General features: G+C 38.0%; 1 protein-coding gene across 1 annotated transcript; it reads left to right on the forward strand.

The window, feature by feature from the left end:
• Positions 1–6937: 6937 nt before the first annotated feature.
• On the forward strand, positions 6938–18555 carry APOOL (apolipoprotein O like; the record flags this gene model as incomplete). Its single annotated transcript, XM_079541761.1, is given in 10 exon segments — positions 6938–6959; positions 10487–10588; positions 11159–11172; positions 11176–11301; positions 12921–12975; positions 14096–14194; positions 15129–15220; positions 16740–16826; positions 17983–18139; positions 18458–18555. Coding segments are annotated over 10 exon segments (852 nt in total).
• Positions 18556–27640: the final 9085 nt, after the last annotated feature.

The following is a 27640-nucleotide window of genomic DNA, read 5'->3' on the forward strand; positions in this document are numbered from 1 at the left end:
CTCCACAGGATGCAGGAGGATCTTTGCTCTGGTGCCTGAGAACATCCCCTTGCTCTTCCTCCTCTGGTCTTGGTATCCGCAGATTTGTCTCTTTGATTTTGCCCATTCTCTTGCAGATGGTGCACAGCATTTTTTGTCCTGTCTTAAATATGTTACCTGCTGTGCTGATGGTTGAGCTTTGGCCAGTGGTGGGGCTTTTCTGCGGGATGGCAGAAAGGCTCTGTCCTACATGAGGACAGCCCCTTGCTCTGTTCTCACACAGCCACTACTGCAGCCCTTCTGCTACCAAAACCTTGCCCTGTCAACTCAGTATAGCCCTGAAGAAACACAACTCAGATTTGATTTTTATTATCGTTTTCTTTGCATTTATTTGAACCACAGTGGGTACAGTTTAAACAATCTAGAATAGTATGAGATGTTATTAGTAGGGATCTGTTACTTGACAGCTGTTTTGAGTTCTTATCACAGAAGCAGCTGAGTCACAGCATCACTGCAGCAAATACAATTAGATAAAACACGCAACATGAAGGCATATTTGACTTGCTTTAGCAAATGAACTATAGACTTGTGAGTCACTGAAGACAGTGGCTGCTTATATGCATGCATCAGAGTGGAACAGGATCATGTTATACATATCATACTGGATATTAAGCATACACTGAAGGCTCTAACACCTGAGGTCATAAAAAAAACATCCAGGAAATAGAGAACAATGATTTGTCATAAAAATTAGAGTTTCAGTATTCATGCAAAATGAAAAACTGTTTCAACATATTTGTTTGTATGTGAATGCTGTAGTTACTGAATAATTGAATAGCAAAAGCATTAACAGAGGGAATTTATCTAACTTTTTCCATAGCAGATCTCCGAAAGATATTTCACTATTTTTAATACCATTTTTCATCTAATATGGAATAAATAACAAACATTGATGCAAGGAAATGCATAAATTTTACAAACCATTCATAAACCAATTCATACTTTAGGTGTAAGCAGTCACTGCTAGATGGTCACCAAACTAAGTAGATCAATCTTTCTATATTCAAAAACAAATGTAAAGTTTGTAAGATGTAAGTAGTATTACTTGTACTTACAGCAAGCAAAATCTAATTTTAAATTAAGCAACACATTTTGTTCTTTCACAAAGGCTAGCTGACAAGAATTTTTACATACTTCTTGCATGCATATTCAACTCCATACTAAAGCTCTTCCTTCCCCACCACTAGTTTTTTCTTTCTGCATCAAAGTACAAATCCAGCTGAACTACAGAAATCAATGCACAAAGTCATCATAGAGCAATTATTTGGAATTTCATGATCTTCAAAATGACCTGAATGAAAGAGCAACAAAGATATTGTATCTAAAATCCATGTACCAAATCCAAATAAGTCAGTTTCTCCTGGACCCAAAGGTACTCTAACTCTGTACAATGCAGCTGAGATTATTAAGATAGCTGTGATTACATAATGTTTTTAAATTAGGAAAAAAAAAGTTTCCTGTTGAGTTCTTTAAGGGAAATAAGCAGCATCAGTAGAGTGCATTTATTTGCGTCATAGATTTTCTGCCTGCCTGCTTAAACAAACACTGGTTCTTACCATATGTAACTCCATGAAGAGATGTTCTGGCTGTGTATTATTTATCCAGATTGAAGTTAGCCAACTTAGTGTCTTCAGTCAGAATTCCTGCCAGACTTTTTTTTTAAGCTGCAGGAGAAATGTCCCTCATTCATCACTCTCTGTGACTTCACAAGCTTAGTCTTTTTGTTTTTAACATACATTTCTATATACCTGATTTAATGCTTGCAATAGATCATTGCTTCCCCTTCTTTTTAATATACTGTTCTGTATCCACTGAATTCTTTGTTGAAAACTATCTTAGAAGCCATCTCAGTAGCACTTGCTGGGAATACCGGGGCTTTTTTCTTGATTTCACAGATGTTAGGCAACAACTTTCCTGAATTTAGTCTTGTTAATGTCAACAAGAAGTAATCAGAAGAGGAGGAGGTACTTAGCAGTCTGTGTCCCCAAATTCTTTGACAGAAATAAAATTGTGAAAATACTGGCTCCATACTTGAAGCCAGGACAGGTATGATTCTGTTCGTCCTCACCGAAATCAACCTGTGTTGTATTGTGCAGGGAATCTGCATCCTACACAAAAAAGCCAGTTACTTTACTTCACTGGCAAAACCCGTCTTACAGCATCTTCTGCTTTCTCAAATACATCACGAGCACTTCTTGCTCTGCATTACATTTTAGTGCCACAAGGAGAGACTGATCAATTGCTACTAAAAGGTATTGGAGGATGTGATTTGATGCCTTTTCCAAGCAGGGAATTCTGAATGTGATCAGTCAGTTTATGCTCAGATCCAGACTGCTATCTTTTCAGCTGGTAATGTGCTGCACTACTTGCTTTTTCGAAGGAAAAAAAAAATGTGTTGCAGAGAATTGCTAGATGTATGTCCTGCTAAATTCTTACTGTCATCAGCAATTACAGCTTTCCAGACCAAAATAATTATTCAATTCAAAGTTTAGTGAAGGATTGCAAAGGGGTTGCAATTGAAGGGGTTACTTCACTGACGCACTGAGAATTGCTCAGAAAAATCTGTTTGTAGTGCACACAAGTTCCTGTAGCATATTGTTAAAATAATGTAGCATATTGGTTTCGCAATGGGTTGTTTATTTCTGCTTAACTTTTCAAATAGGGGAATCAAACAGAAGGGTATAAATTGCTCCAAAAGCAATGCCTACTATTTATTTCCATGAAAAAGACAACAAAGAGTACAGTAAGACGATAGAGCAAATGCTCAGATACAGGACACTGTTCTTCAACACCATTCACCGATTCGTGCAGATGAACTGCTGAGGACACTCTTCATCTTGTGGTATGACAGCTGAGCATGGCCATCCAAAATAGGGCTTGTTTTTCATACTGCTGTCACTGCTGCTGAAATGCACCACCCACTGTCTCACTGTGCTCACATCCTCGCCTGGGTCTTCAGAACATTCAGTAAGTGTCAATGAACATCAATGGGTGTAATTCTTTCTGCATGGAGGAATTCAATTCCACACCTTTGCTTCATAGTCAATTCCTTACCAGACTTCTTTTTTTTCAAACTGCCCCTGACTGCTGCCATCTGTCACACACAGCAACAGAATGTAACAGATTATTGGTGGGAAGGTTCAATTTCTGCCATCCCACCATCATCTGCCTGACATTGTGGGCCAGCATAATAGAATGGGAGGCATTACTTTTGGAGCAGCCCTTGTAGTAAATGCCTTTTCATCTGTAGGGTAAATTCATAGAAGACTGCAGGCCTTAGACCACTGAGCTGAAGATCTCCTTAGAGATAATAAGCAGTCTTCCCTGTTGCCAGGTGATGTTTATTAATGATTATTTACAAAAATCTTCAACAGACCCAAGAAGCAATATTATTTAATTAATTTATATTAAGTAACAAGAAGTTCCTTTTTTCCGTCTAGAATGTTTCCCTCATTAAAGCTAAGATTGAGATCAGCTTTTTCAGGCAGGCTACTCTTGGGACAGGTTCCCCCACCTCTTATTTACAGTGAATGGCTGAGGCTCTCAGTGGCTGTTAACTCAGCATGCATCTGAAGATCAAACCTGAGACATATTATCGCTAATGAATGAAAGGTACACCGTTGTTTCAAACAAAAACAAGTAAGTTGTATTTTCTTAGTTGAGTTTAAAATATTTATTTACTCCTATTATGTATAAGCATAGTATTTTATTTCTGAACAGTTCCATTCACTATGTGTAGGCAGGTGACTACTCTTGGTATTGTTCTTGATATAGTACTTGAAAAAACATTGAAGATTAATTTCTCTGCTTTACAGCTTATGCCATACTTGCGTACTTAAACTGGTCTATAAAGAGCATATAAAGTTCAAGCTTTTACCAGTTTCAGTTTTGGGGGCTGTTTCTTTTCTTTTGTTGTTTGTTCAGTTTGTTTGTTTCGAGATAGCTGATATCTTACTGGGACCTAGTGTTAATAAAGTATGAACAATTTTCAGGAAGATACTGCCCATCATTATCTTTAAGAACCATATTCATTAGTATCAGACAAATGTGTTATTTTTATCACATGCATACAAGGGTTAATGTGACAATTAGAGATTTTGCTGTATGCACTAATGCCACTGTGTGAGCAGAATTCGAAAGAAAGCAATGTTGAAGAAATTAAAAAATATGTCAACAAATTGCTGTTTGACCAGAAAGGTTCACTAACTTCTGTCCTCACATTTCTAGAATATTACTCATTCTCAGGCATTAGTGAGGGTATCAATACAGATCTTTTTACATACTGTAAATGTATCTGTCTGAATGCTGCAGTTTAAATAAGAATGCCACATTATACATATTAACTCTATTGCTTTTTTCCACTGGCAACCATGAAGGAAATGTCTTAAGAAAACTTGTTCACTGGCCAAAATAACATCAAAGGCCTCATTACCAGTTAAAACTTTTGTTTTACTGAGAAACAAGGTTTTCAATTTAAAAATCCGAAATGGAAACAGGTTAGAATATAGGAGAAATGCACTAGTATTAATGAACTTTTTACATTTGACACATACTGTATTACAAAGACAATATCCTTGCAAGAGCATTAATTGCTGGGCCATAGGTGACTTCAGTCTAGTTTACTAAAGTAGCTAATAAAACTTGTATAGAGAGCCTTTTATAGATAATGCTTACATGTATGAAAATGTATGACACCCTTGTACTATGGCTTGCACTTTACTTGCATTAAACTGTGAAGTAGGCTGTAGTAATGTCTTTGTATATTCAGGGGTTGAAATACCAAAGCACTAGAGTATTGTACTGCTGGTGTTCAACCTGTACTGTTAATTAAATCTGAACGTGCTGATAACATGTACTTTGAAAACCCCACTAACTTAAAATCTTTAGCAAATAATGCTATGGGGCCTCCATGGTCTTTGTTTCTTTGTAAATATAAACATTCTTACTGTTTCTGTAGCAATAGGAGGTTATAAACCAAACTTTCAATAGGACTGTTTTCAATAACAAAAAAAATCTATAGCGCCTTGTATAAAACTCATGGAGACTCCATGACCTGTGGGCATTTTTTGTTTACAAGCAGTATGTATATAAGTATTAGCGGCAGAACTGTTATTTATCACAAAGTTATGTTGTGGTTGATTCTTTCTAAAGTAAATATGTGTTTTATGTCATGAAAAATAAGTATTTTTAGTAAGAGCCATCTTGAAAAGTTTGAAGCGTCAAAGCTTCAAATACTTGGAATCTTCCATGTATTAGCCTTGTTTTTCCAAACAACTGTGAGATGAACTGAGAGGTCACGGTAAACCATCTGTCCATGCCAGGGAAGGTGTCTGAGTTGTATCACAGTTTATGACATTCTGCAACTTTTCTCTACTTGCCATCTTGCTTAAGCGCTTTTATGAGCAGATGCTCTACCGATATCATAGTAAAGTCCTTCAGCTCAATGAATACAGAGAGAAAACTGCTCTAACTGAACGCATACAGGTTAGGCTAGGTTTCAACCCCTGGATAATACAGTATTCTTTGGTTTCACAACAGTATTTTTAATTTTATACTTGTCTATGTTGAGAGATGATCCAATAGTTTATATAGGCAGTGAACGTTAGGTTTCTTTTTTTCCTCTTCTCAGATGACTTCTGTGTGAACTACTGTAACTGGCTGCGTTTTTCTATCACAGATTAACTTGTTAACTTTTTGTGTGTCTACAATGAAAATTTATGAATGGAAAACTTCACTGTGTGTTGCTCACTGGGCATATACCTCATGGTACATTGCACAGACGTGTAAGTTGTAAGTTGCACTGCAACATTAAAAAAGGAACATATTGCTCTTTTTTCAAAGATATTAACTTATTTAAGAGATATAGCGTGTACATTATTAAAAAGAACATTTATTCTTCCTAAATTCAAACGAAGCTTTTGTTTTGGGGGGGAGGGGAAAAAAAAAAAAAGTTGTAAACTTCAGTTGTAAATTTGGACTTCAATAAACGGAATTATCTGCACTTAAATTTTGTGCTGACGTTGTTTTAGTGCGTGTTCTCTAATAACTGTAATTACGAAGAGTAATCCAAGACCAGGCCGTCAGCAGAGCCGGACCGGAGCTGCAGGCCGCTCTCTGCACAGGGCCTATGGGGCCAGGCTCAGCCACCGGCGGTAACAGAGAGCGCGCCGGCTCCCATCGCCTCAGCCGCCGTGGAGCCCCGCCCCGCGCGGGAGGAGCCCGCGGCCGAGCGCTCGGCCCTTCCCGCTCGCCGTACGCGGCTGCGAGGCTGTCGCTAAGATGGCGGCCAAGGTGAGTGCCGCCCGGCGTGGGGGAGGACGGCGCTGCGGCGGCTCCGCAGGTGCGGACGCCCCTTTCCGCTCCGACGCAGGCCCGAAGGAAGCCTGCGGTGCCTCCTGCGGCCCCTCCGTCCCTCGGGGCTCTGCGGAACCGTGGCTCTGCTTCCCTCCGGCTCTGTGCGGCCTCCGCTGCTCGGCTCCCGTCACAGCCCTGTGGAGCGGCGGGAGCCCGCGCTGCCTACACGCGCACCGGGTCGGGCGAAGCCGGGGTCGGTCCGCGGGGCTGTGGGGGCACGAGGCCGCCGTGCTGAGCGTCCCGCGGCCGTCCCTCGGCGGGCTGTCCGGTGCCGAGCTCGTGTCGGCTGCACGGCCGCGCTGCCCCGGGACGGGCGGGAGCTGAGGGCTGCGCTCCCCGCGCCGCGCGTCTCGGCCGCTGCCTGGCGCTGAGGGGAAGCGGCGGGAAGCGGAGCCCTCAGCGCCGCGCGGCACTGCTGCGGGACTTGTGCCGAAAGGAGCTGCTTCCACAGCGCTTAAGTTCTGCACTGGAAGGGAAAGTAGTTTGTTTCTGGTTATTTTCCATCTACCAACAGCTGTCTGAAACGCCTTATGCGAGATATGGGATGTCATCGCGATACTTGCTAGGTAGGAGGGTGGCGAAGTGCAGTGCAGCATTGAAATACGGGTGTTAAAGGCACGCAGTAACAAACGGGCTCATGAGTATCTGAAATAATTACGAACGACAGTGTGAGGTTTCCCACTCTTCAGTCAGTTGGCAAGTAGGTTGCTTACATGTGAATCCTTTTATTTACTTTTGCAAAGCAGCATCGGGGCTGTTGCTTTGGGTTGTGCTGAGAAAAGAAATGATGGGGCTTCGTGGCATAACCAGGTGGAGCTCAGGCATAGATCTGAGTGGCTGTGTGCTGTACTGCAACACCACACCTGTTACTCATTTAATAACAGCTCTACACTGAAACACACAGTTTCAGTGCAGACACACAGCAGCTGCTAAAATTGTAGCCTCATTTTAATCTGCCAGGTGGATTCTGGTTTTATGGCGGGTAAGGCATGCACAGCATACATGTGCCTCAGGTGTTTGTATACAGCCCGCTTTTTTGATGTCGTCTTTGTGTTCTGAAGTCTGTGCCTACTTTGAATCTGTGGAGTTCCAGCAGGAAACAATACTTACATCTTGGAGAATAAATAGAAAATATGGTTTTATTAGGCACCAAAGTGCTTTTTATGTCTGTGAACAAAACCAGCCAGTAATTATTGTGTTAGTAACATGGTAGTGGTATTAGAGGAAATATTTTGACTACTGCTGTTGAAGTTTCTCTTTTCCTCTTTGTCCCTCTCCTATCCCGGGGTGTATAACTTCTGGTATCTGTAATTCCAGCAGTGTATATTTATATGGAATTCATTTCTGGACTTGTGGCTCTTCTGTCTGCTCGTTTTTAGATGTGTTGTCATTAGGGACTAAATGATTTTCTTTTTTTGTTTTCCTATGGCTTAGGTCAGAGCTTTAACTCAGTTAAAAGCAGAACCATTATTAAAATGCAGATCAGCTGTTGAACTAAAATCTTTAATTTTTATTTTGAGGGTCAATTAAACTATTTCCTGAATTCATTAGCAAGAAGACTGTTTAGGTTTGAATCAATTGTTGATATTCTGGATTTGTTTTACTGATTTACTGTGCAATTCCCACGTATTTTACAGCCTGGGCTTTCTTGCAGAGGTTTTTCTCCTCACCTTTGTTATGACAGCATTCTGTCATTGCTTGGTGCTGTGTAACTTGTAGAAGATTTCATAAGTAAATTATCCTTTGACTTAGGTAAACTGAGTGTTATTTTCCTTGTTTAATGTTCACTGTTCTTTGACAATATGTTTAATAAAATAATTTTAAGAAATTAATAATAAATTAATTAGGCAGTATTCATCAGGCAAAGAACAAGATAAGCAAGAAGAGGGCAGGCTTCAGCAGGATTTGTTGTGACAGGACAAGGGGAAATGGCCTCAAACTAAAGGAGAGGAGAGTTAGACTGAATATAAGGAAGTTTTTTAGCCCTGATGGAGCTGTAGGTGTCCCTGCACTGTCGGAGTGGTGGTATTTAAGGGTCCCTTTCAACTCCAGTAATTCTCTGATTCTGTAGCGGCTCGGTGCAGTGAAGCCTATTGAATGTAGCTGAGGTGGTGCTGCTTCTTTCTCCCTGGTTCTTTGTGATTTCAGTGGAAAGAGTTAAACGTTTCTGTAATTATGCCAAGATCAGCTCAGATAGCAGAGCTGTTTGCCAGGATTTGAAACATTCATGTGTTTGTCTTCAGGCATCCAAAAGTAAAGCAATTAGTGTCAGTCAGGAATTGGAGTACGTTGTAGCTTTTGTTGTTACATTTACCATAAATAAACTTTGTTGTGACTCTCTAAAACATTCAAATTTAAGGGAACAATGTAACTTTCTGATGCTTTCTCACTTTAATATTTCCTGCTGGCATCTACTGAAAATTGGAGTGTTGCTTTGGTAGTATCTTGTTCTGAAGTAGGCTATTTAGATTACAGTACCTCTTAAATAGTTTTCTTTAATAATTGATATAAAGCACAGCCTTTTCCTTGGGGATGGGTGTACCTCTGTAAATCTGCTAGAGTTTGTACTGTGTTTGGCTCTGAGCACCATTATCACAAAGACTGTCCATGTTTTAATTGGATCATACTTTGCTGCTAAAAGGGAGGCATTTGGGGCACCGGGGGTGTAAGTGAGGCAAGAAGCACACCCTGGTTGGCAGGGTGTGTCCCCAGGAGTGGTGTTGCCAGCTGAGATTTGCTAGCTTAGCTGTGGAGCCGTGGCTTTGGGCAGTGGGAATTTGGGATGTTTCTGGCAGAAGTAGAAACTGTGATGGGATTCTGTTTCTCCGGGCAAACTGAAATCTGCCCTACATGTTTTCATACTGTTTCTATGTTGGAACAAAAGCGTGAAATAATTAGGAACTGCTGGCAGGCTGTTTGCTCCTTCTTCCATAGCAGTACTGTGCTGCCTTCCATTTGGCTTTGAGTGTGTGATCTGAAAGCACTGCTGTGATGGTCACACCATTTGCTTTGGGAACGATGGAGGTTTGTTGTGTCCGGTGGCTCAGTACACAGGCTGTGGGTTTTTGGGTGAACCCAAACTCAGGGCTGTGATTCCACTTCTAGTGCTCGTTTTGTGGAACCGTGCACTTGGTTTCATAATTGCACATAAATGCTGTGGAGTTAATCCTGCTCCTTTGGCAAGATATTTCCAATGGAAAGTGAAGAATAACAATGAGAAATTCCTGAAATCAAGGTGTGTTGTTTTTTCTCTCTTGGATTTCAGTTTTTCTGCCACTTCCACCGCCATCTCCATGCAGATCCCAGAAGTGCTTTTCATACTTGTTTTCACAGTTTTGCATTTTAAGGAATGCTTCAGGTGAAGAGCAGAAAACTTGCTGCTGACATGAAAGCAACTGTAACTGATGGAAGGTGCAGATGCTTCAATGTGTCGGGGCTGGTGGTTAATGCATCGTGTGCCTGGGGCACCTCCTATTGGTGTCTCAAGGCAGTGAGGTAAAAAGTAGCTTCCCATGAAGTGTTGTTGGAGTTCACCTCTGTGTTAAGGATTTTTCTCTTTCCAAATACAATCTAAGTAGATCTGGAGCTATTATGACCAAACTTTGTGACTTGCATTGTAGTTGACAGGGTTAGAAGAGTTAAGCAGGTGGTTCTTCATTCTGGTCTTGTTGCTTATTGTTGACACACAGTTTTTCTAGACAGCAGTTGAACCATTCTCTGAATTGGGAGATAGCAGATTGTTGCAAGTAAAATTGAACCTTTTCTTGCTGAAACAAAAATGTCATTCACTGACTTGGAGTAGTTAAACATTTACTAGGATTAGAACTTAATTTATTGTAAGGAAGGATGAAAGCATCAAAATGGCATTGATCACAATTTTGTGCTCATCTCTTGCTTTTTCTTTGTCACTGATATTTGAGAAAGTGTTTATGTCTGAAGCATTTATTGAATGTAGACTCTTTCAAAAAGATTTTTAAACTGGTTTTGTTTAATTCTGTGTTTGATCAAGCACAATACAGTAGTAAAATCCTGAATGGAATGGAATAAAGTTTTATTTCTACGTTAAGACACCCTTCTTTCATCTCCCTCTCAGGTGGTGAGGCTGGCTGCTGCTTCTTCCTCCCTACCATTTGTGTGTGCAGTGTATGCAGCAACAGAAAAGGAATCAAAAAGTCAGCTGGTGAAGCCAAACCAGGTGCGATTCTTACTGTTCATCAGTATTTAGAAGAATACTAGAAAAGTCTACAAATATGATTTCTTTCTTTTGATTATCATTAACTTGTAAATAAAAGACATAACTGAGTATTATGTCATCATACAAAGTATCTCCTAAGTAATTGACAACTACAGCACAAATAGAAAGGGTGTAAATGAGTGAAATTTTACCTTGTTTTCATTATTCTATTGTTACTGGAGTTAAGCCAGGTAAGATAGGAAGTTTTCTGATAAGAAGTTTTTTACTGTACGGTCTCTATCAACGAATTGCATGCATCTTCCAACTTGTCTGTCTTATGCTTTTCATTAACAAAATACAGTTTATCATGCTCAGTAGTTCTACTTCTCAGAACATGTACAATGCTTTGTTTTCGTTTGTGAAGAATTGACCTGTAGTCACAGTTGTGTGATCAAGTTTCTAAATGTAAAAAAACACGATTTGTTACACAGACTTTCTTTGCATAATGGGAAGGCTAAAGATCTGTGGGCTTGAGAAAAGCTGCTCAGTGTCAGTAAATGCAGGTCAATTTACAGAATGGTCTCCCTGCAGTATGGTTATACTTGTGATTCCAGCTTCCAATTTACTACTCGCCACCTCTGAAGTCAAAATACATTGAAGAACAGCCTGGTCACTTGCAGAAGCAATTCTCTTCAATAAGACAGACAACTGGCCGCTATATTGGGTGGTGTAAGGTAAGAAATACCTGCCCCTGAGATTTCCTACCATTCCTAATAGCACTAGACTAAAAGGTTAAAAAATATCCTACTTAACCCCATTGTTGTGGTGGTTTTTTTTGTTTTTGTCAACTTCTTGTGTTATCACAGACCTGTAGTTTAAAATGCACAAATGAACCATTGTCTGGTTTTTCTTTCCTGTTCTTTTAACAGGGAACTTGTGTGTTCTCCCTGTTCTCCAATGCACATGTCAGAAAGATCAAATAGGTCCCTTTCAGTCAATACAAAAGTGGGTCAAGGCCAACTCATGCTGTCAGCTCCAGAAATATTTTTTGCTTAACTTCTGTGTTAAGAGTTATGTAGGTAACTTCCTGCCAGCATCACTGCTACATCTGGGAGTCTGAAATTCCAGGTACAGTCCTGGAAAGAGTGCTGCTTTCAAAGGACCAGAAGCAGGTCCTCTAGGGAAGGTAAACTAAGTGCAATCGAACTGCTAAAGCAGCCTTTTACTAACTGTCCACCAGCAGTATTTTGCAACTCTGTTATCGAATGTTCTAAGCATAGAAGAAAATGTGATACCTATCAACATTCTTTTTAGGCAATGGCAGCTTCTTATGCTGCTGTGTGTGACACTTTCTTGTACCTTTTTCTTAGAGATACAACAGAGTAGTTGAAAAAGGCAGAAATTAGAATGTGTATTTTCTATCAGTTCTGATTCTGTTGATCTGTGAAAGTATGGCCAGTGACTACATAACTGAAACAGTGTAGTTGTAAATCTTCATCAAACTTCCATTCCATGTCCTCAGTAATAAAGGAGGGGGAAGTTGACCAGCAGTGACCTCTGGTGGCACAAAGACGCTGTTACTGCAGGCTTTGTTTCTGTGAGGAAACTGAAGATGATATTCTGTTAATCTCCTAAAGAAGGTGAACTTGCTTGATTTGTGCAGCAGCCTGAGGACAGTGGTGCTAATAACAGGATTAAAAAACAACTTTGTAATAAGGCAAGTTGACCAATTTGAAAGGAGTCATGCAAAAGAGAGGCTGTGGATGCCCTATTTCTAGAGGTGTTCAAGGCCAGATTGAATGGGGTCCTGGGCAACCTGACCTAGTATTAAGTGGGGAGGTTGGTGGCCCTGCATATGGCAGGGGGTTGGAGATTCATGATCCTTGAGGTCCCTTCCAACCCTGGCCATTCTGTGCTTCTGTGAAAAGAATTGAGCACACATCTTAATACCAATGAGTATTGCTTATCTTCAGCAGAACTGAGTACTGTGTTTGTAATCTAAATGACAAAGTTGGTTTTGCTGGGCAAGATTTTCTGGGGAAGTGGCAATATTTTGTAATGAAACTTTCTTATGTTGCACAGTTGGGATCCAGATCTGCTGCTGCCCTACAGTTTTGATCCCAAAATGTTAATTTTGAAAAAAATTCTCATTAAATTTAGATAGTATAAATGTGTTGGGCGAAAAGGAAGTAATCTCAGCACAGCCTTTGTGGAAGTTCACTGATCTGGTGAGGCTTTCTTTTAAAATTCAGTCATACTTGTCTTATTGTGTTGAGCCATACGTATCGGCTGGCTAGTTCTTACTACAAACCTTTACTTTTGCAAAGTACTTACATTTATTTTATTTTTGTAGGATGCTTTTTTCTTTGCTAAAAATGGAATAGCGGATTCAATTCAGTTTGGTAAAGGTAAGCAACGCATGTGTTTCTGAATTGAATGTTTTCTGTTCTTTTTCCTTGCAAATTCAAGAACTGCAACAAATGGTACTTAAACAGAAAAAGGGAGGGAGGGGGCAAAAGGGGATTTAATTCACTGCATCACTGTGGAGTTCCACTTCTGTCCTTAAGGGAGAGACATGACTATTTGAGTAGCATTTCTCACTCCTTTGATTTTAGCTTTCTGTGTTTTGTGGCCTTATGGTAAATACTGTTTTGGCAGATTCAGGATTTTGTATGGAGTGTCAAAATGTTAGATTTCATTGTGATGAGGGAAGGTGCAGGGAACATTTCTTTCACTCCTGTTGCCTTGCATTAATTCTGTAGACTGTTTGTTAAAGTTTGAGGAAGGCAATGAATCTTGAATTGGTAGCTTATAGGCAGGGCTGACTCTTATGTGTAAACGTTTGAGCTTAAAGCAGAGCAAATGCCTTCTGAGTCTTCAGACTACTTTTAATTTACTACAGAATCATAGAATTGCAGAATTGTTGAAGCTGGAGCCTCTGTAGATTCTCTGTGGAACCCTCAGTGCAGAGCTTCTATAGATCACTCAGTCCAACCCCTTGATTAAAGCAGGACCAGAGCAAGGCCTTGAACAACAATTGAAAATTCCACAACTCCTCTTCGTTGCAAAAAAGCTTATTTGTGCACGAGTTACAAGTAGTGTTTGCACGTTAGTGTTCAGTGTCAGAAATTGCAAATAAGAGTTATTTTCTACAGAAACATTGTGTTGGGAAATTCAAAAATATGTATATAATCTATGTTAACTAATAGTACTGTCAAAACTGAAACCTATGCTTTCGTTTTTGGTTGTTGATAAAACATAAAAATGGGTTCTAGGAAGAAAAGTCACTGACTTTATTGCTATGCTTTGAGGACTGGGATTCTCTCCCCAGTTAACACAGATGTTAGAGTGTGCACCTGGAAGACAAAAAAAACTTCTTCATTCATTAACAAAAATTCCATCCTTATACTGTTTTCAGTTTTAGATACTTAGAGTTTTACTTTCATTATTATTTCCTAAGTGAGAAACAAAGATAGACATTAATATTCACTTGCTTTGCTTCTTTGACATTTCTTTTTTAATTCTAAGATGCTTATGTTTACCTGAAGAATCCACCACCAGAATTTCTTCCCAGAGCCGGCATAATTACAATATCAGGCCTAGCTGGTGCAGTGCTGGCAAGAAAAGGTAGGGCTTCTATGCTGATTTCCATCATTGGTGTATTGTGCATGTTGAATGTAGTAGTTTTAATGGTCCAAAGACTTTTCTGAAATAGAGAAAATAAACAACTAGCAGTCAAAGAAAATCCCTCCTGATAAATCAAGAGGGCGTTAATAAATACTTTAGATGTTGGCTAAAGTAATAATGGAGAATGAAGTAGCCCTTAAGATTTGTCTAACGGGTACAGGGGAATGGACATCAGAAGGTGTGATTTGGGCAACTCTAGAGTCAAAAGGGTAATTGTAGAGATATGGTCTTCTTCCTTTTCAAGGTAAACATTAAAAGTATCATCCTTAACCTGTTAGAAAGCACTGTTCAGAAGATGTTTATCTATAATACCCGAGTGCACCTGTTATATAAATATTTTGTAAACCAAATGGATTCATCAAAATTCTGACATTGGTAGATTTCTTACTGTATCCTTGTTACTTACAGACATTTAAAAACTGTGTTTTTTTTATTATTAGAAATAAATTGGGCTTGAGAATCTGTTAGCTTCTTGTCAGCAAAGGGGAACTTCAGTCTGGCTCAGCCATTCTCTCTTGAGGAAAGAGGCCCCTGGCTGCTTCACATTCTGCACTCTGTCTTTGAGAGCACGCATGCAGCTTCTGAAAAGCCCCAGCAGCTCCTAACTGAATTCTTCTCTTTTTTTACAATGTTGGCAAATCTGCTTTGGGATTCTTTCTTGTGTGGGAAACTCAGCTTGGAGGATATCAGTATCTCTTGCTAACCTGGCCACTTACTGAACTGTAGTAAAGTTCTGTATTCTCTCTTCAGCATGGTGGGTATAAACTGGATGCAAACAATTGTTAGAGGTTAAATGATTGTGTTTAATTAATACAACCACTTAGACACTAATGTAACGTAAAGCTAATTATATGAAATGTTTGGCTTTGTACAGGTTCTAGATTTAAGAAAATTGCTTATCCCTTGGGACTTACTACTTTAGGAATTTCAGTTTGTTACCCAGCTCAGGCAGTAGTAATTGCTAAGGTAAGTTTGTGTTTTAATACTGAATTAACACTGAATTTAGTCACAGCAGTCCAGTTTCATTTGATTTAAATGTGGTGGGACTGGGAGTTGGAATTCAAATGCATCTTCATTAAAACACAGTGTATCACAGCTGTTAATTGCATAACTATCAGAAGTGACTGAATTAAAAAATGCAGTTGGATAGCTTCTCAATTTTAGTCCTCGTTTCTCAAATGAATGAACATGTTTTTGTCTCACTGAAATAAAATCAAATAAAAAATAAATACAAAGTGGCTGAATTTGGCAGATATGCAATTTGAGATACAACTGCACCTTTTATAAGATTCCTTGCTTTCAAATTACTGTCATCTTGCAGTTGCCTACCTGATTAATGTCTTCATTGCTTACATAGAAAAGCAGCACCATACTTCATATTTTGCATGCAAGAATTGTTTGCTTACAGTACTTTTCTGTACAAAGACTGAATTGAGAACATCAGCGCATCTCTTCCTTCTCTATAGCTCCCATAGAATTCTTCTTGGTTCCTTGACAGTCTTTGTGTTTGTAGTTTAAAAACTGTGCTTCTATACGAAATGAATGAGGTAGGAAAATGTTCTGGTAGTTGCATTTTGCTCTTGTAATTAATTTGAATCTCTGATTTTTTCCATTGTGATGAATCAACTGTTATATCTACTTATTTTAATGAGGTATTCGCTCTTATACGCTTCTGCAGTATTTAGGAAGACTCAGTAAAGACTTAATTCTGTAGTTAAAATCAGCCTTTTATGACTAAGCTGAGCAGAAGTATTTGTTTTCATATATACAGGTTGTTGAGGGTTACAGTTCCTCAGGAGGCTGTGGGGAATTTCCTTGGCTCGTTAGAGTGGGACTTAAATGTCAGGGTTGGAATAAACAGAAATGAATAGAAATTCTGCAGTGGAGTCTAAATCCTTGTTTCCTGTTTACTTGTGTCAAATTCTGCAGCTTTTCTGTAGTTGCAGCTATGAAATATTCTGTGTCTACAGAGCACTTGTAAAGTTTCTCCGTGGTTACTGCAGCGTTATAAAATTACTTTTCTAAAATTTGAAAGACTGAAGGATTCAGACCTGTAAAGCACGACTCTGCTCACTTTCATGGACTGGGTCATCTTCTAGTGTTGTTGGTTTTTTTTCTTCATTCTTTTGTATTACTGTCTTTGATCATTTGCAGAATAGTGAGGCAGGCCTGGATTCTTTCATATTTGTTGTTCTGGTCAATTGTGCTGATGTTTACAAAACACTGTTCTTTGAGTATGTTTTGATTTTGTTTTGGATAGATGGGTGTGGATAGCATATGAAAGCTACCTGTGGATTTGTAAACATTATTTAGGACCTGCTTGGTGAAAATAAATATTTGTTAGATTTCGAGAAGCAGATGGGTAAAATATGTCCTGTTCTGCATGGTGTTGAGCATGTTCTCGTAAATTGTGTTGCATTTGAATGGTCAGTATCTGTTGTTGTTTTTTTAAAGCTTTTTTAAAATGGCATTGTTTTTTTAATAGGTAACAGGGAAAAAGGTAATTTCTGCAAGCCATCAAACCTATGAGGCTGCACGATCTCTATGGGCAAAGAAGGAAGATCCCTCCAAGGTAGGCTTTCTGAAGTAATGACTGCAGCTTGTAAATTCATAGGATGAAGAGAGTGAGTGAGAAGGTCAAGTACCATCCTGCTGATGCTGTTTAAGATTACTGTTTTAAGGGAAGTACAAAAACTCTCTGATATTTTTGTAATTTAAATGTCTAATTAATGTATTATTTATTACACCTTTCAGAGCAGTAGAAATTCAGATCCTCTGTGTGCTCCCACAGTGTGAAAGATGCAAGAGAAGACTGAGCTTCTCTTAAAGCACATTTTTGAGCTTCACAAAAAAGAATCACTGTAGGTGTGACTAATATGTGTTTAGTTATACATATAAACCCTTCCCTTCATTCATATAATGAATGAATATAATGAATAAATATATGAGTATATTTATATGAATGAAGGGAATTCCATAACCATTTCAGGTAGTCTGTTTACATTACCCTGTGATTTAAATAGCGTTTATCTCAGATTAAGCTGATTTTTTTTTTTTTTTCCAAGTCCTGTCCTTGGTCAACCATAGTGGGGAAAAAAAGATCATTAACTTCCTTATATTGACCTTTTATGTCATTAAGCTGACAGAGATACAAGAATTGATGTGGTAAAGACAGTTCTTGTTAGCTTAATTTTTTTCCACTTAGTGAAGACTGTAACCAAAGCAACATATTACATATTCCTTTCCATTACTAGGGAGACATCATGATTTATCTTTCTCTCTTCTGTTAGCTAAGAATACAGTAGAATCGTTAAGGTTGGAAAAGACATCTAATATCATCTAGTCTAACAGTAGTAAGTAGTCTAGTATTAAGCGTTTTGTAAGATCTACGTATTGCTTTCTATCTTTTTTGTCTTTGTAAAGGCTGTAGAGGGCGATGACTTCTTGTGAAGAAGTTGGAGTGTCTCAGGTTAAAACAGAGCATCAGATTTGAATATACTCATGAAAAAATGATCTTGCTTAAATGTGAACTGCGAATTAGAGTATCACAGCTGTGAGGCTTTTTATTGGAGTTATCTTTTTTATAGGTGCACCCAGTGCATGCAGTCAACTGGCGTTATCTACTGAATGTCGTTGCATGATGTCATTGCATTATGTCATACCTGAGAGTAATTTTATAAAATACAAGCTTTGAGATAATCTTAGTTTGCGTTACTGTTTGTTCACAGCTGCAGCAAGAGTCAAAATCGATTTCAAAAGAAGATAAGAAAAATAAAGAAATATCTAATATACAGTTTGAATCGGCTATTGAATCACAATCACCTAACAGGACAGAATCTTCTCCTATAGAGTCTTGGAGTACAAAAGATCCACTGCCTTCATCAGGTGAATGAAAAATTCCAGATGTAATCTCAGGTCCAATATATGACTTTAATGTATGCTCTGAATTACTTGGATAGAATTTGTACTTATTCTTTTAAATAGAACAGACTGTCATAGCATATTATCCTGTATTCTGAATGTATTGATGGCAGTTTTGTTTAACGACTACAGGAATATTTTTTTTAATTTTCTCACTGTGCACCCTGTCACAGTTTCAAAATTATTATATATCTTTGATTTTCCATCAGTAATGTTTCCTTTATCTCCATGTGGTGTGGATCATAATATTTCTCCAATAATTTTCTCTAATATTTCTTCCAGGAACAGTGAGGACAACAAAGTTTAAAGCTGACCCAAAACTTATGGACCATGGTCAGTCCAGCCCAGAAGATGTGGATATGTACAGTACAAGAAGCTAAGACATCTGATTACAAATCTTTGCAAAGTATTACAGATAAGGGGGAGGGAAGAAGGGAAGGAATAAGACTTGTGATTCATACTGTGTGAGGTATAACTTAATCAGGTATTTTCTTATATTCCAAACTATGTTACTGACTTATACGATGCTGTTCAATGAATATTTGTTTCTCACTACTTACAAACAGTGAGAATTCGCTCATATTCAGTGTCATTACTGTGACACTGAGAAAATGGGATTTGTGTGTGTCGTCTTGTCTTCTCACAATGAAGTTTCTCTGTGCCAAACTTGTTACTAAATGTCATTTCACAAAAGGTATTTGAAAAGGTGAACATCTCTATATTTCAGCCCAAATGTTCACTGATAGAAAAAGAGGAATGTGATGGATAGGGCTAGTGAGGCTTCTTTGCTTCTCACTTGAAGCTCTAGAACAAAGAGCAACTCTTACTGGTCTGAGTGCCCTTAATTGATTACTTTATCATATGTATAGCGTTATCTCTAATGCTTACATAAACAAATCATTTTTCGTTGCAGAGTCATTTGTTGTTGTTTGCCTCTTTCACAAATGTGAATGGAAACTGAACTTCTTGTGCATTCTTGTTTTGTATTTAAATGTCACTTACCTTAGGAAACAACTGATCTTTAAAATATCCATGATAGACTATGCATTAGTTTTTACATACTTCTGGTAACTTGAACTGTATGCAAATTGCTGAATTCATGAAGCTGATACTGTTTGATTTATTTAGAGTGAATAAGCAATGTTTAGGAAAAAGCTTGAAGGTTTAAAGTAAGAAATGCATAGATGGTTGAAAGCGCTGCTAAATATCTAAAAATGCCAAAGTAATAAACAGAACAAAAAGTGGGAATACTGCCACGCAAACAGATAGTTTGATTTGATGTCTAACAGCTGAAAAGAAACACTATTTCACATGAATGTATTTTCAGCAGTGGGATATGAAGGGATATTTGCCCCCGTTCTACTTAAGAATAGATTTCACTACCTGATTTCTTCTTATGAGGCTCCCACTTCAAAGTCAGATGACCTTAGCACAGGCAGTCAGTACTCCTGGCGTCTCTGTAGGGCTAACAGAACTAGTAAGGAGATAATGCACAGTGGTGCATGCTCAAAGCATAAATGCTGAACGAACAAATGCACCAAGTAAGGCTTTTGTGTTGGTTCAGAAACAGATGTATTGATATTCTGTAGTATGGATTTCAGGTGAAGAGTTTGGCCTGGATGAAGTCCAGTACAAAGTAAAGTCAGTAAATAAAAGAAGTTTAAAGAAAAGTAATTCTATTAATTAAACTTGTTTGGGATCCGTGAATTAGAATTTCATGTATTTTTTTTCTTTAATCACATAATAAGGCCCACGAAACTGTGAGAATTCAGGCAGAAATCGGAGGATATTAAGTCAGTCTTCACAGAGCTCCCGGGCACAAAGCCTAACAATGTTCTGCTACAGAGAGAACAGTAGAAAAGTTAGATGGTTGGGCTTCCTATGCCATTTTCAGGGAAATATGAAGATGCGAAGCAGGAAGTGAAACTAATTAAAGGAAGATTATTTTCAAGTGCTAGATGGGATGGTGGGAGTTATCTGCCTCCCTATCTGGTCAGTTAGTCAGCTTCTGGATTAAAAAATGATGGCAAAACCATTTGCTCTGCACCTGGGTTCTATTTAACTCAGGTCCTTTGAGTGAAGCACTACTACAAGTCAACAAGAAAGGTAAGATGATACAGGTTTGCATGGTTTACTGTGGTGACATTTTTCAGGACAAAGTATAAAGAAACTACGTATTAATCTCATGGGAACGGGGTAGGAAGATTCATTAGGGAGATGCCAAGGAACAAGCATGTGTGCCCTTACCAGGCAAGAACAGACTTTAAGCGTCTGTCATCTACCAGAATGTGAAAAGCTGCTCCAGTCCTTTGAATAATTTCAGGACATTAATACTCCTTGTGATAGAGACAAGTCTGGAGAAGGTTTGCTGGAGTTCTTAATGATTAAGCTGAGCAGACTTGGATCCTTTGTCCAAATGGTTTGTGTTATAAGCCCTGACTTCAGAAGAAATTCATGTTGTAAAAGGGCACGATGCACAAAACTGTACTTGTGCTGTAGTACAGTCTCTAATTACTTCTCAGGACAAAATTGTGATAGAACTGTGCTTCACAATTAAATTGTTGCTCTGAGGCCTTCATGCATTTTCTGGGACATAACTTAAAAATATTGCTTTTACTCACTTTAATGAATAGACAGCGTAAGAATATAGTTCTGGAATTCTTAAGAGCGGTATTGCTGTTACCTCATCTTGGTGGAAGGGAGGAGCTAGGCAGCACGTGAGTGTGCGAAGCATTTGTTCCACCTCAGGATTTGTTCTGCTACTGTCACTTTTTAGTTCAGTTTCTTTGTCACTTGGGATTTCCCTGTTGTTACACATTCTCCTCCATGTGAGACAGGAATTTTGTTTGTTTTCTATCAAGAGTTTTTGTTTAGTATCCCCACTGTCAAAGGCTTGCAACTAAAGGCCTGGATTTCTGCACTGAGACAGATACAGCCTAAGGATCTCAAGGAGAACGAAACATGGCAAAATGTATGAAAAGCTTTGCTTCCTTGCTGGATGCACTTTCTGCTTTCAGGAAGACTACAGCCAGTCTCTCAAGATGTGTTTCTATATCCAGGAGAATAGATGTTAATAGCGTAATAGTTCTTTACTCACATGTACTTCTGATGGAGTCAGTCTTGTCCACTCATGCCAGACACTTGAGAGGTTAAAAAAATAATTCAAAGAAATTTGGAATATATTTGCTAACAGGAAGGCAACCCAGATCAGATTACTAGTTTGGTTTTGTAAAAATGTTGAAATGGTGGCTGAGTCTTCATTACTCAGATTGTATTCTTGAAAGTGTTTCCTGTTCAGATTTAAAATGATGTCCCTCTTCAGTTGAGAGATCTGAAGCTCCACATTTTATATGGCATGTTCAAGATAAGTAGAAGGAATTTTAGACATGTCTCTTTATGACAAAGGACCTGTGCAATGGCTTTAAAAATGTAACTTCGTGTGTACCTTATGACACACTTGTGAGTCCTATTTTTAAGTCTGTACACTTTACAGTCTTGGTAATGTGTTCAGATCCAGTATGCAAACCTTCTGAATAAAGAGAAGTCAACCTAGGCACACCTGGTAGGTTGTATTGCAGGACATGGATTGATTAAATTTTAGTGGAAAGCTTTCACATATTTCAGAGGCATTCCATAGTCACATAAACTTACAGCTTATCCTAAAAGTCCAGTTGACTTCATAACCACAACAGAAGTAAGAAAGTAGACTGTGATTTTTTTATGATGTATGTTTTGTATTTTTGGAGAATCCAATGCCTTTTAAAGAACTGGATCACGTGGCAATATTTTATAATATACACATTTTTAAATTACTGCATGTTTTTTTTATTTATAATTGATTGTACTGCTTATATAGAGATTTGGCATTTGCTGATGCTATCATTTTTATTTACCTGAAACAGATTGTGATGCTTTATTTTGTGATGATATTGTGAAACATCTGAAAATAAAGGGTGATAAGATGCTTTTCAACATTAATTCCTGTATATTTCCTCAACTGTAGGGCCAATTGACAGTTCCTTTTCCTTAAAGTACATCTTAAAAGTTAATTGGTAAACATGACTAGGTCACGTTTCACTAATGTCAGGGAGAAGAGAAAAGCCCTGTCTTGTGAAGTGGTGGAACAGCATTCGTGGTAGAAGTCATCAATACATATCCATACAGTGCCAACATGCAATACATGTTTAAACTCAGTTTTCAGTTGTTTATATGTGTTGAATAATGAAAAGTGCTTCCATCTTCTTTTCTTGGATAATTTCAAGAATGCTGAAGCTAAGGAATGAGGAAGAAAAGGCTTTTACCCACATTGGATGAATGGCACGTTCTGTTTAAAGACTGGGACGTAGAAAATATATTTACTTTTGTATGACTCCACGATAATCTTCCAGGTAAAGTAATTTCTCAATCTTTATGTCAATAAATAATGTTATGTATGGTGTGAACTACAGTATGGTTGCCTGAACAAAGAAATTCCTTGTGCAAACAAGGGATGTGCCCATTTTAAATGTGATATTGTCATTATGATTCTTGAATAACTTGGTAGACATTGTAAAGATTGTTTTAATACATCAGTATAGCTGTCTTGTAGTGACAATGTGAGTATTCCTCAGAGTCATTACAATACAAAAATATGTATTCTAAACTAAAAAAAAATGTGGTATTACAGCACCTACTCTTCTGAAAAGGAGAAGTAATATGCACTAGATTGTGTATAATTTTTCTTTTTAAATTGCAGGGTTTTGGTGAAGAAAAGCTTAGGTAAGTTGCTTGTAGTAAGCTGTAGTCAAGAAATCATAACCATTTGAGAAGTATCATACTTATTATTTGCGTAACCACAGTACTGATGAGTTCTTCCAGTGGACCAGAGCAAACGTAGAGACCAGTCTGAAGTGCTGAGCAGAAGGAAATCTAAAAATTGGCAAATCCTGAAACAACTGAAAGAAGTTCTAGGTGTTTCCCTTGATGTGATCAGACAATAGGTCTAAACTGAGGCTACCATGTTTTTAACTGCTGCTAACTTTCATAAGCCTCATTTGTAGCGATCATAATAACAATATCTGAGAAGTTTTTAGCTTTCTGTGCCTCCTTTAGAACCTCTGCAATTCAATGGTAGTAGAGAGTGTGTTATCCAAAGCTGTCTTGAAGCTGGTCTGGAATTGAGATTACAGCAATGAGCAGTTGACCTGCTTTGATCTGTAATGTAAAGTCAGTAACTTTCATGGAGTCACAGAGTTGTAGAAGTTGGAAGGGACCTCCAGAGACATTGAATGTAACACTCCTGCTAAAGCAGCTTCCCTACAGCTGATTGCACAGGTCAGTGTCCAGGCAAGGAGACTGCACAGCCTTGTAGAATTAGTCTAGATGTCACTGATATGTAGACTGTAGCTGTAAAATGCATAATTTGATTTTTCAGTGTTCCAGAAACTTGGGCAGTAAGAGGAAAAAAAATTAGTATACTGTGAAATGAAGAGCTTAAAGCAGTTTTGGTCTATGTGGCAGAAACTTAATCCACTGTTTAGTTCTTACGTAAGTAGGCACTAAAAAGAAAAACCTACTGATGGCCTCTCTGACCCTTCTGTGAAGACTTGTCCAAACCTGTTGCATTCAGTGGAATTCCACTGTGCAATAGACAGCCAGTGGTCTGGTTTTTTTTTTTTTTGTAGTACACCTCGTTAGAACAACTCATCTAAGTAAAGTCTGCTAATTAAAGCTTTCCTGAATCTTTTGTTTTAATCAAATTTAAAAGCCATAGATAGAAATGTCTCTTTATCCCACAACATGAAGTATCTGTGTTTAATGCTTAGTATTCAGTAGTTGTGAACTGGAGCCAGAGGGAAAATTTCATGTCATTTAGAACAACAAAGCATGTATACAAACATGCTTCTGCTTCTTTGTTACATCTGAAGAAAGATTACACGTTTTCTTACAGGGTATATGTGATTTTCTCTGTTCTTGGATGAGAAAGACTGAATGTTGTGAAACGTTCTTCTGGCAGAGCTGAAGGTCTGACTTTCAGTCAAAGCAGTATTGTTTGAAGGATATACAATATACCAGGCATTGATTTTTACAGATAATTATTTATCCTTTGAAAAATAAAGGTTAATTTTTACCTTTCATTGGTAATTTAGCTATGCTTAGCATGTCTTTGTAAGCAGCAGTTCCTGACTGGGGGGAAAAAAAATCTGTGTGGTGTTTTATGAGTTATGAAGAAATTTGAAGAGCATCATCCTTAAAACTAATGTTTGAACTTAAGCTACAAACTAGCTAATCTTTCACAAACTTTGTGTGTATCTCCATATATTGTTGTGTGTTCTTCAGGATGACCAGGCATTTGCTCAGAGTCCTGCTGCAGATTGAGGATATTACTGTGCAGTGAATTATTTTCAGGGAACGTGTAACATTAAGGAAAGACAGAATTATCCTGTGCTGTGTGTGTGTGTTTTGACCTACTGTGGAAACTGCATGAGTATTATTGTGTAAACTGAGTACAATATGACCAAAGGGATCCTTTGCATTAAGATTATATTAAGGTACTGGACAGACTGTCAAATTTTGAAATTGAACTACTCAAAAACATATTTCTCCTCAAAAGCACAACTTAAAAATACCCTTCTAAATGCTCTACAGTTAATCAGCAGGAAAGATTCTAGTAAGTCTCTAAAAAGTGGTTAAGGGAAGGTAGCATCATGGGAAAAGATGCCAGGTTCCTGTCTAAGATGTTGCTGATGAGGTAGAATTTTAGAACAGTCCTGAATTGTTGCTGGGTAAATTTGGAAGCAGCTTGTGGTGCAAGTGCCAAAGCCAGGCTTGAAAGAAAACAGTCCCAGAAGAGAATCAGAAACATGAGACTGAAGAGGTTCTAAGAAAACCAAAAGTAAACATTCATGTAAAATAAATCAGTTTTTCTGGCATACTACCTTCACTAAAGTCACAACAAAATGCTAGCAGAAATTCCTATCAAAGAACACCTTAGAATAGAATTTGTTTGTGCAATAGAGTGGCAGAGGAGCAAACAGCATCAACATTCATTGAGGTGAAATTAATAATTGTAACCCCAGTTTCTGATTCAGGAGAGTACTGGTCACTTCTAGAAACTGAGATATTTATTTATCCTAGTAATGAACAAATGTTCTGACTTTGTTCTTGCCAGAATGTACAAACAGGACTCCTTGACACAAACCTCTGCCCAGTTGTGACTTAGGCATTAACTTTTCAAACAGACCAATAATGTGCAGTCACTGAAGAAGGTTTATGGATATTGTCTACTTGTTTTTTTTAGTAATCTATGGAAAGAAGTCCACGTATGAAGTTTTTTGTTTAAGATCCAAATGTAGTGAATTGAACTGTTGTGCTTGGGACAGTTATTCATCACCAGTGCCTGGTGCAGTTATTCATGCAGAGCAGGCATGATTTGACCTTTACATTTTACCAGAAAAGAATATCAAAATAAATCTGCAATTTGGACTGAAATAAAACTGTAATTCCACATCTGCGAAAAGAAGAGATGCAAAGGCAGTAGAAAATGCAAAAAGTCTTGTTCAGTAAGTTTAGAAATATTTATTTCCTGTTAGAATCTGACTGGAAAATTCATAATTGTGTGATAATGAGGAAGTATATGTATGCTATTTCATGCCCAACTATGGGAAAAGTTTTGGAAAATCATAACATTAGAAGTTCAGAAATCATGAAAAATTCAGAAAGATTGCAACCATGTGTTGTAATTAAGCTGGTTGTGGATTGAAGAAAGTGGTGTCAGTAATATACTATGAGCTGCAGCAGTGTCTAGCAATCAGAGAAGCCATAATTGCAGCCAGATTTCATTTGTTTTTGAATGCACAAACATCTTAGGACCAATATCAAATACAAATAACAAACTTCTCATATTTAGGTTACGGGCTTTTAATGTGTTTTTAGAACACTGTGTATTCCAGGAAGTGTATTAAAATACATTCAGAGTTGCTATCTTTAAAAGGTAAGATACACCTAAAAGGAGAACCAATAAATGCTTGTGACGGATACCTTGGCATGTTGAAAGTCATGTAGTTAAAAAATTCTTTTCATACGTATTTTGAAATTGAAAGGGTAATGGACGTTTCATGGAACTTGCTTACCGTAAAATGAATTACAGTGGAACGCTTACCAGGAAGTTGTATCTGATGCAAGTTAATTAGTAATTTTTTTTATAGAGAATGATGCTATAAAGCAGGCTCAAAATCCATGATCTTTGACTTGCTGTGGTCAACGGCAGTAACAGAAACTTCATTCTGCTGCTAGCAACATCTGGGAAAAGCCGTCATTACCACACTCGGCAACAGGATGTCTGTTCTTAAAGTCTTGTTTTTCATTCTATTGGTGGCTGGTGATTCTCTGAGTCAAGAACGTAAGAAATACATTTTTGCTTTATAGTTTGCTAGAATAGTAATATTTCTATTGAGTACTTGGCTAACCTTTAGAGGCACTCCTGAAGTATTGCAAGCCCAGTGGCGTTGCTTCTGAGTATGTTCTCTTAACTGTTTAGGTAGAGAGAGTTTTTAATTATGGAAAAGCAATGAAGTATTAAGATGTTTGTGTGTTAACTGCTTGTTTTATGTATAGGATTGGGAAGATTGTTTTATGGGAGGATTTCCTGTAAATGTTTGTTCTTAACCCCTTTAAAAATAAAAGATATTGTTATATTGTGAATGACTCAGCAGGGTGTTCTTTAATGAAATTGAATATTATGGTCTTAATTCAAACTTTAAAAATTTATCTTATGGTGAAAAGTTTTGCAAATAATATTCAGCTGTATTGGTTGTTGGGTTGGTTGGTTGTTGTTTTTTTTTCTGAATTTCATAACGGTGCTTAGCCTTGCAAGTCTTTCAGTTCTAATTATCTTCCTCACCTTTTCTAGTGGTGCCTTCAAGTTGATCGTTTAGCTGTACATTCCATGTAAAGATTTCAGGTGTGTGTCCCTAAATGCTTTACTGCAGGCAGGAATTATGTTAGACTTTGCAAGCTTTGTACCAGAACCTCTGGTTCAGCTTGCAGCTTGTTGGTGTGAATGATGAGTACAGCGTTCAGGCCAAATCCTGTGTAGGAAAGAAAAAGAGATAGCAAAAAATGTGTAGGGTTGCGTAGGGCTGAAATGTCAAATGTGATAACTTCTGAGGTTTGACAGAGGTTTCCTGGAGAGGTGATTATTTTTGGGCATCCATGTGCTTCTGTAAGCAGTTGACTTCTAGATCATAATTTACAACCCACAGTGCATATACAGTAAAAGAGTGGGAGGAGAAACCATATTAATGCAAAATAAATCCTTTATTATACTAAAATGAGGAAGAATAATCTAAAAGCAAACCACACAAAAAGGTTTTGCTTGAGTTTATAGTTTGAGAATTTGAGTCCCAAATGGATTTAATGATTTCTTGTCTTTGGCAATGATCCAGAGATTATACACACTATAATTTATCTATAGTCATATTTAAA

The sequence above is a fragment of the Tetrao urogallus genome (genome assembly GCF_951394365.1).
Source record: "Tetrao urogallus genome assembly, chromosome: 13".
NCBI lineage: Eukaryota > Metazoa > Chordata > Aves > Galliformes > Phasianidae > Tetrao > Tetrao urogallus.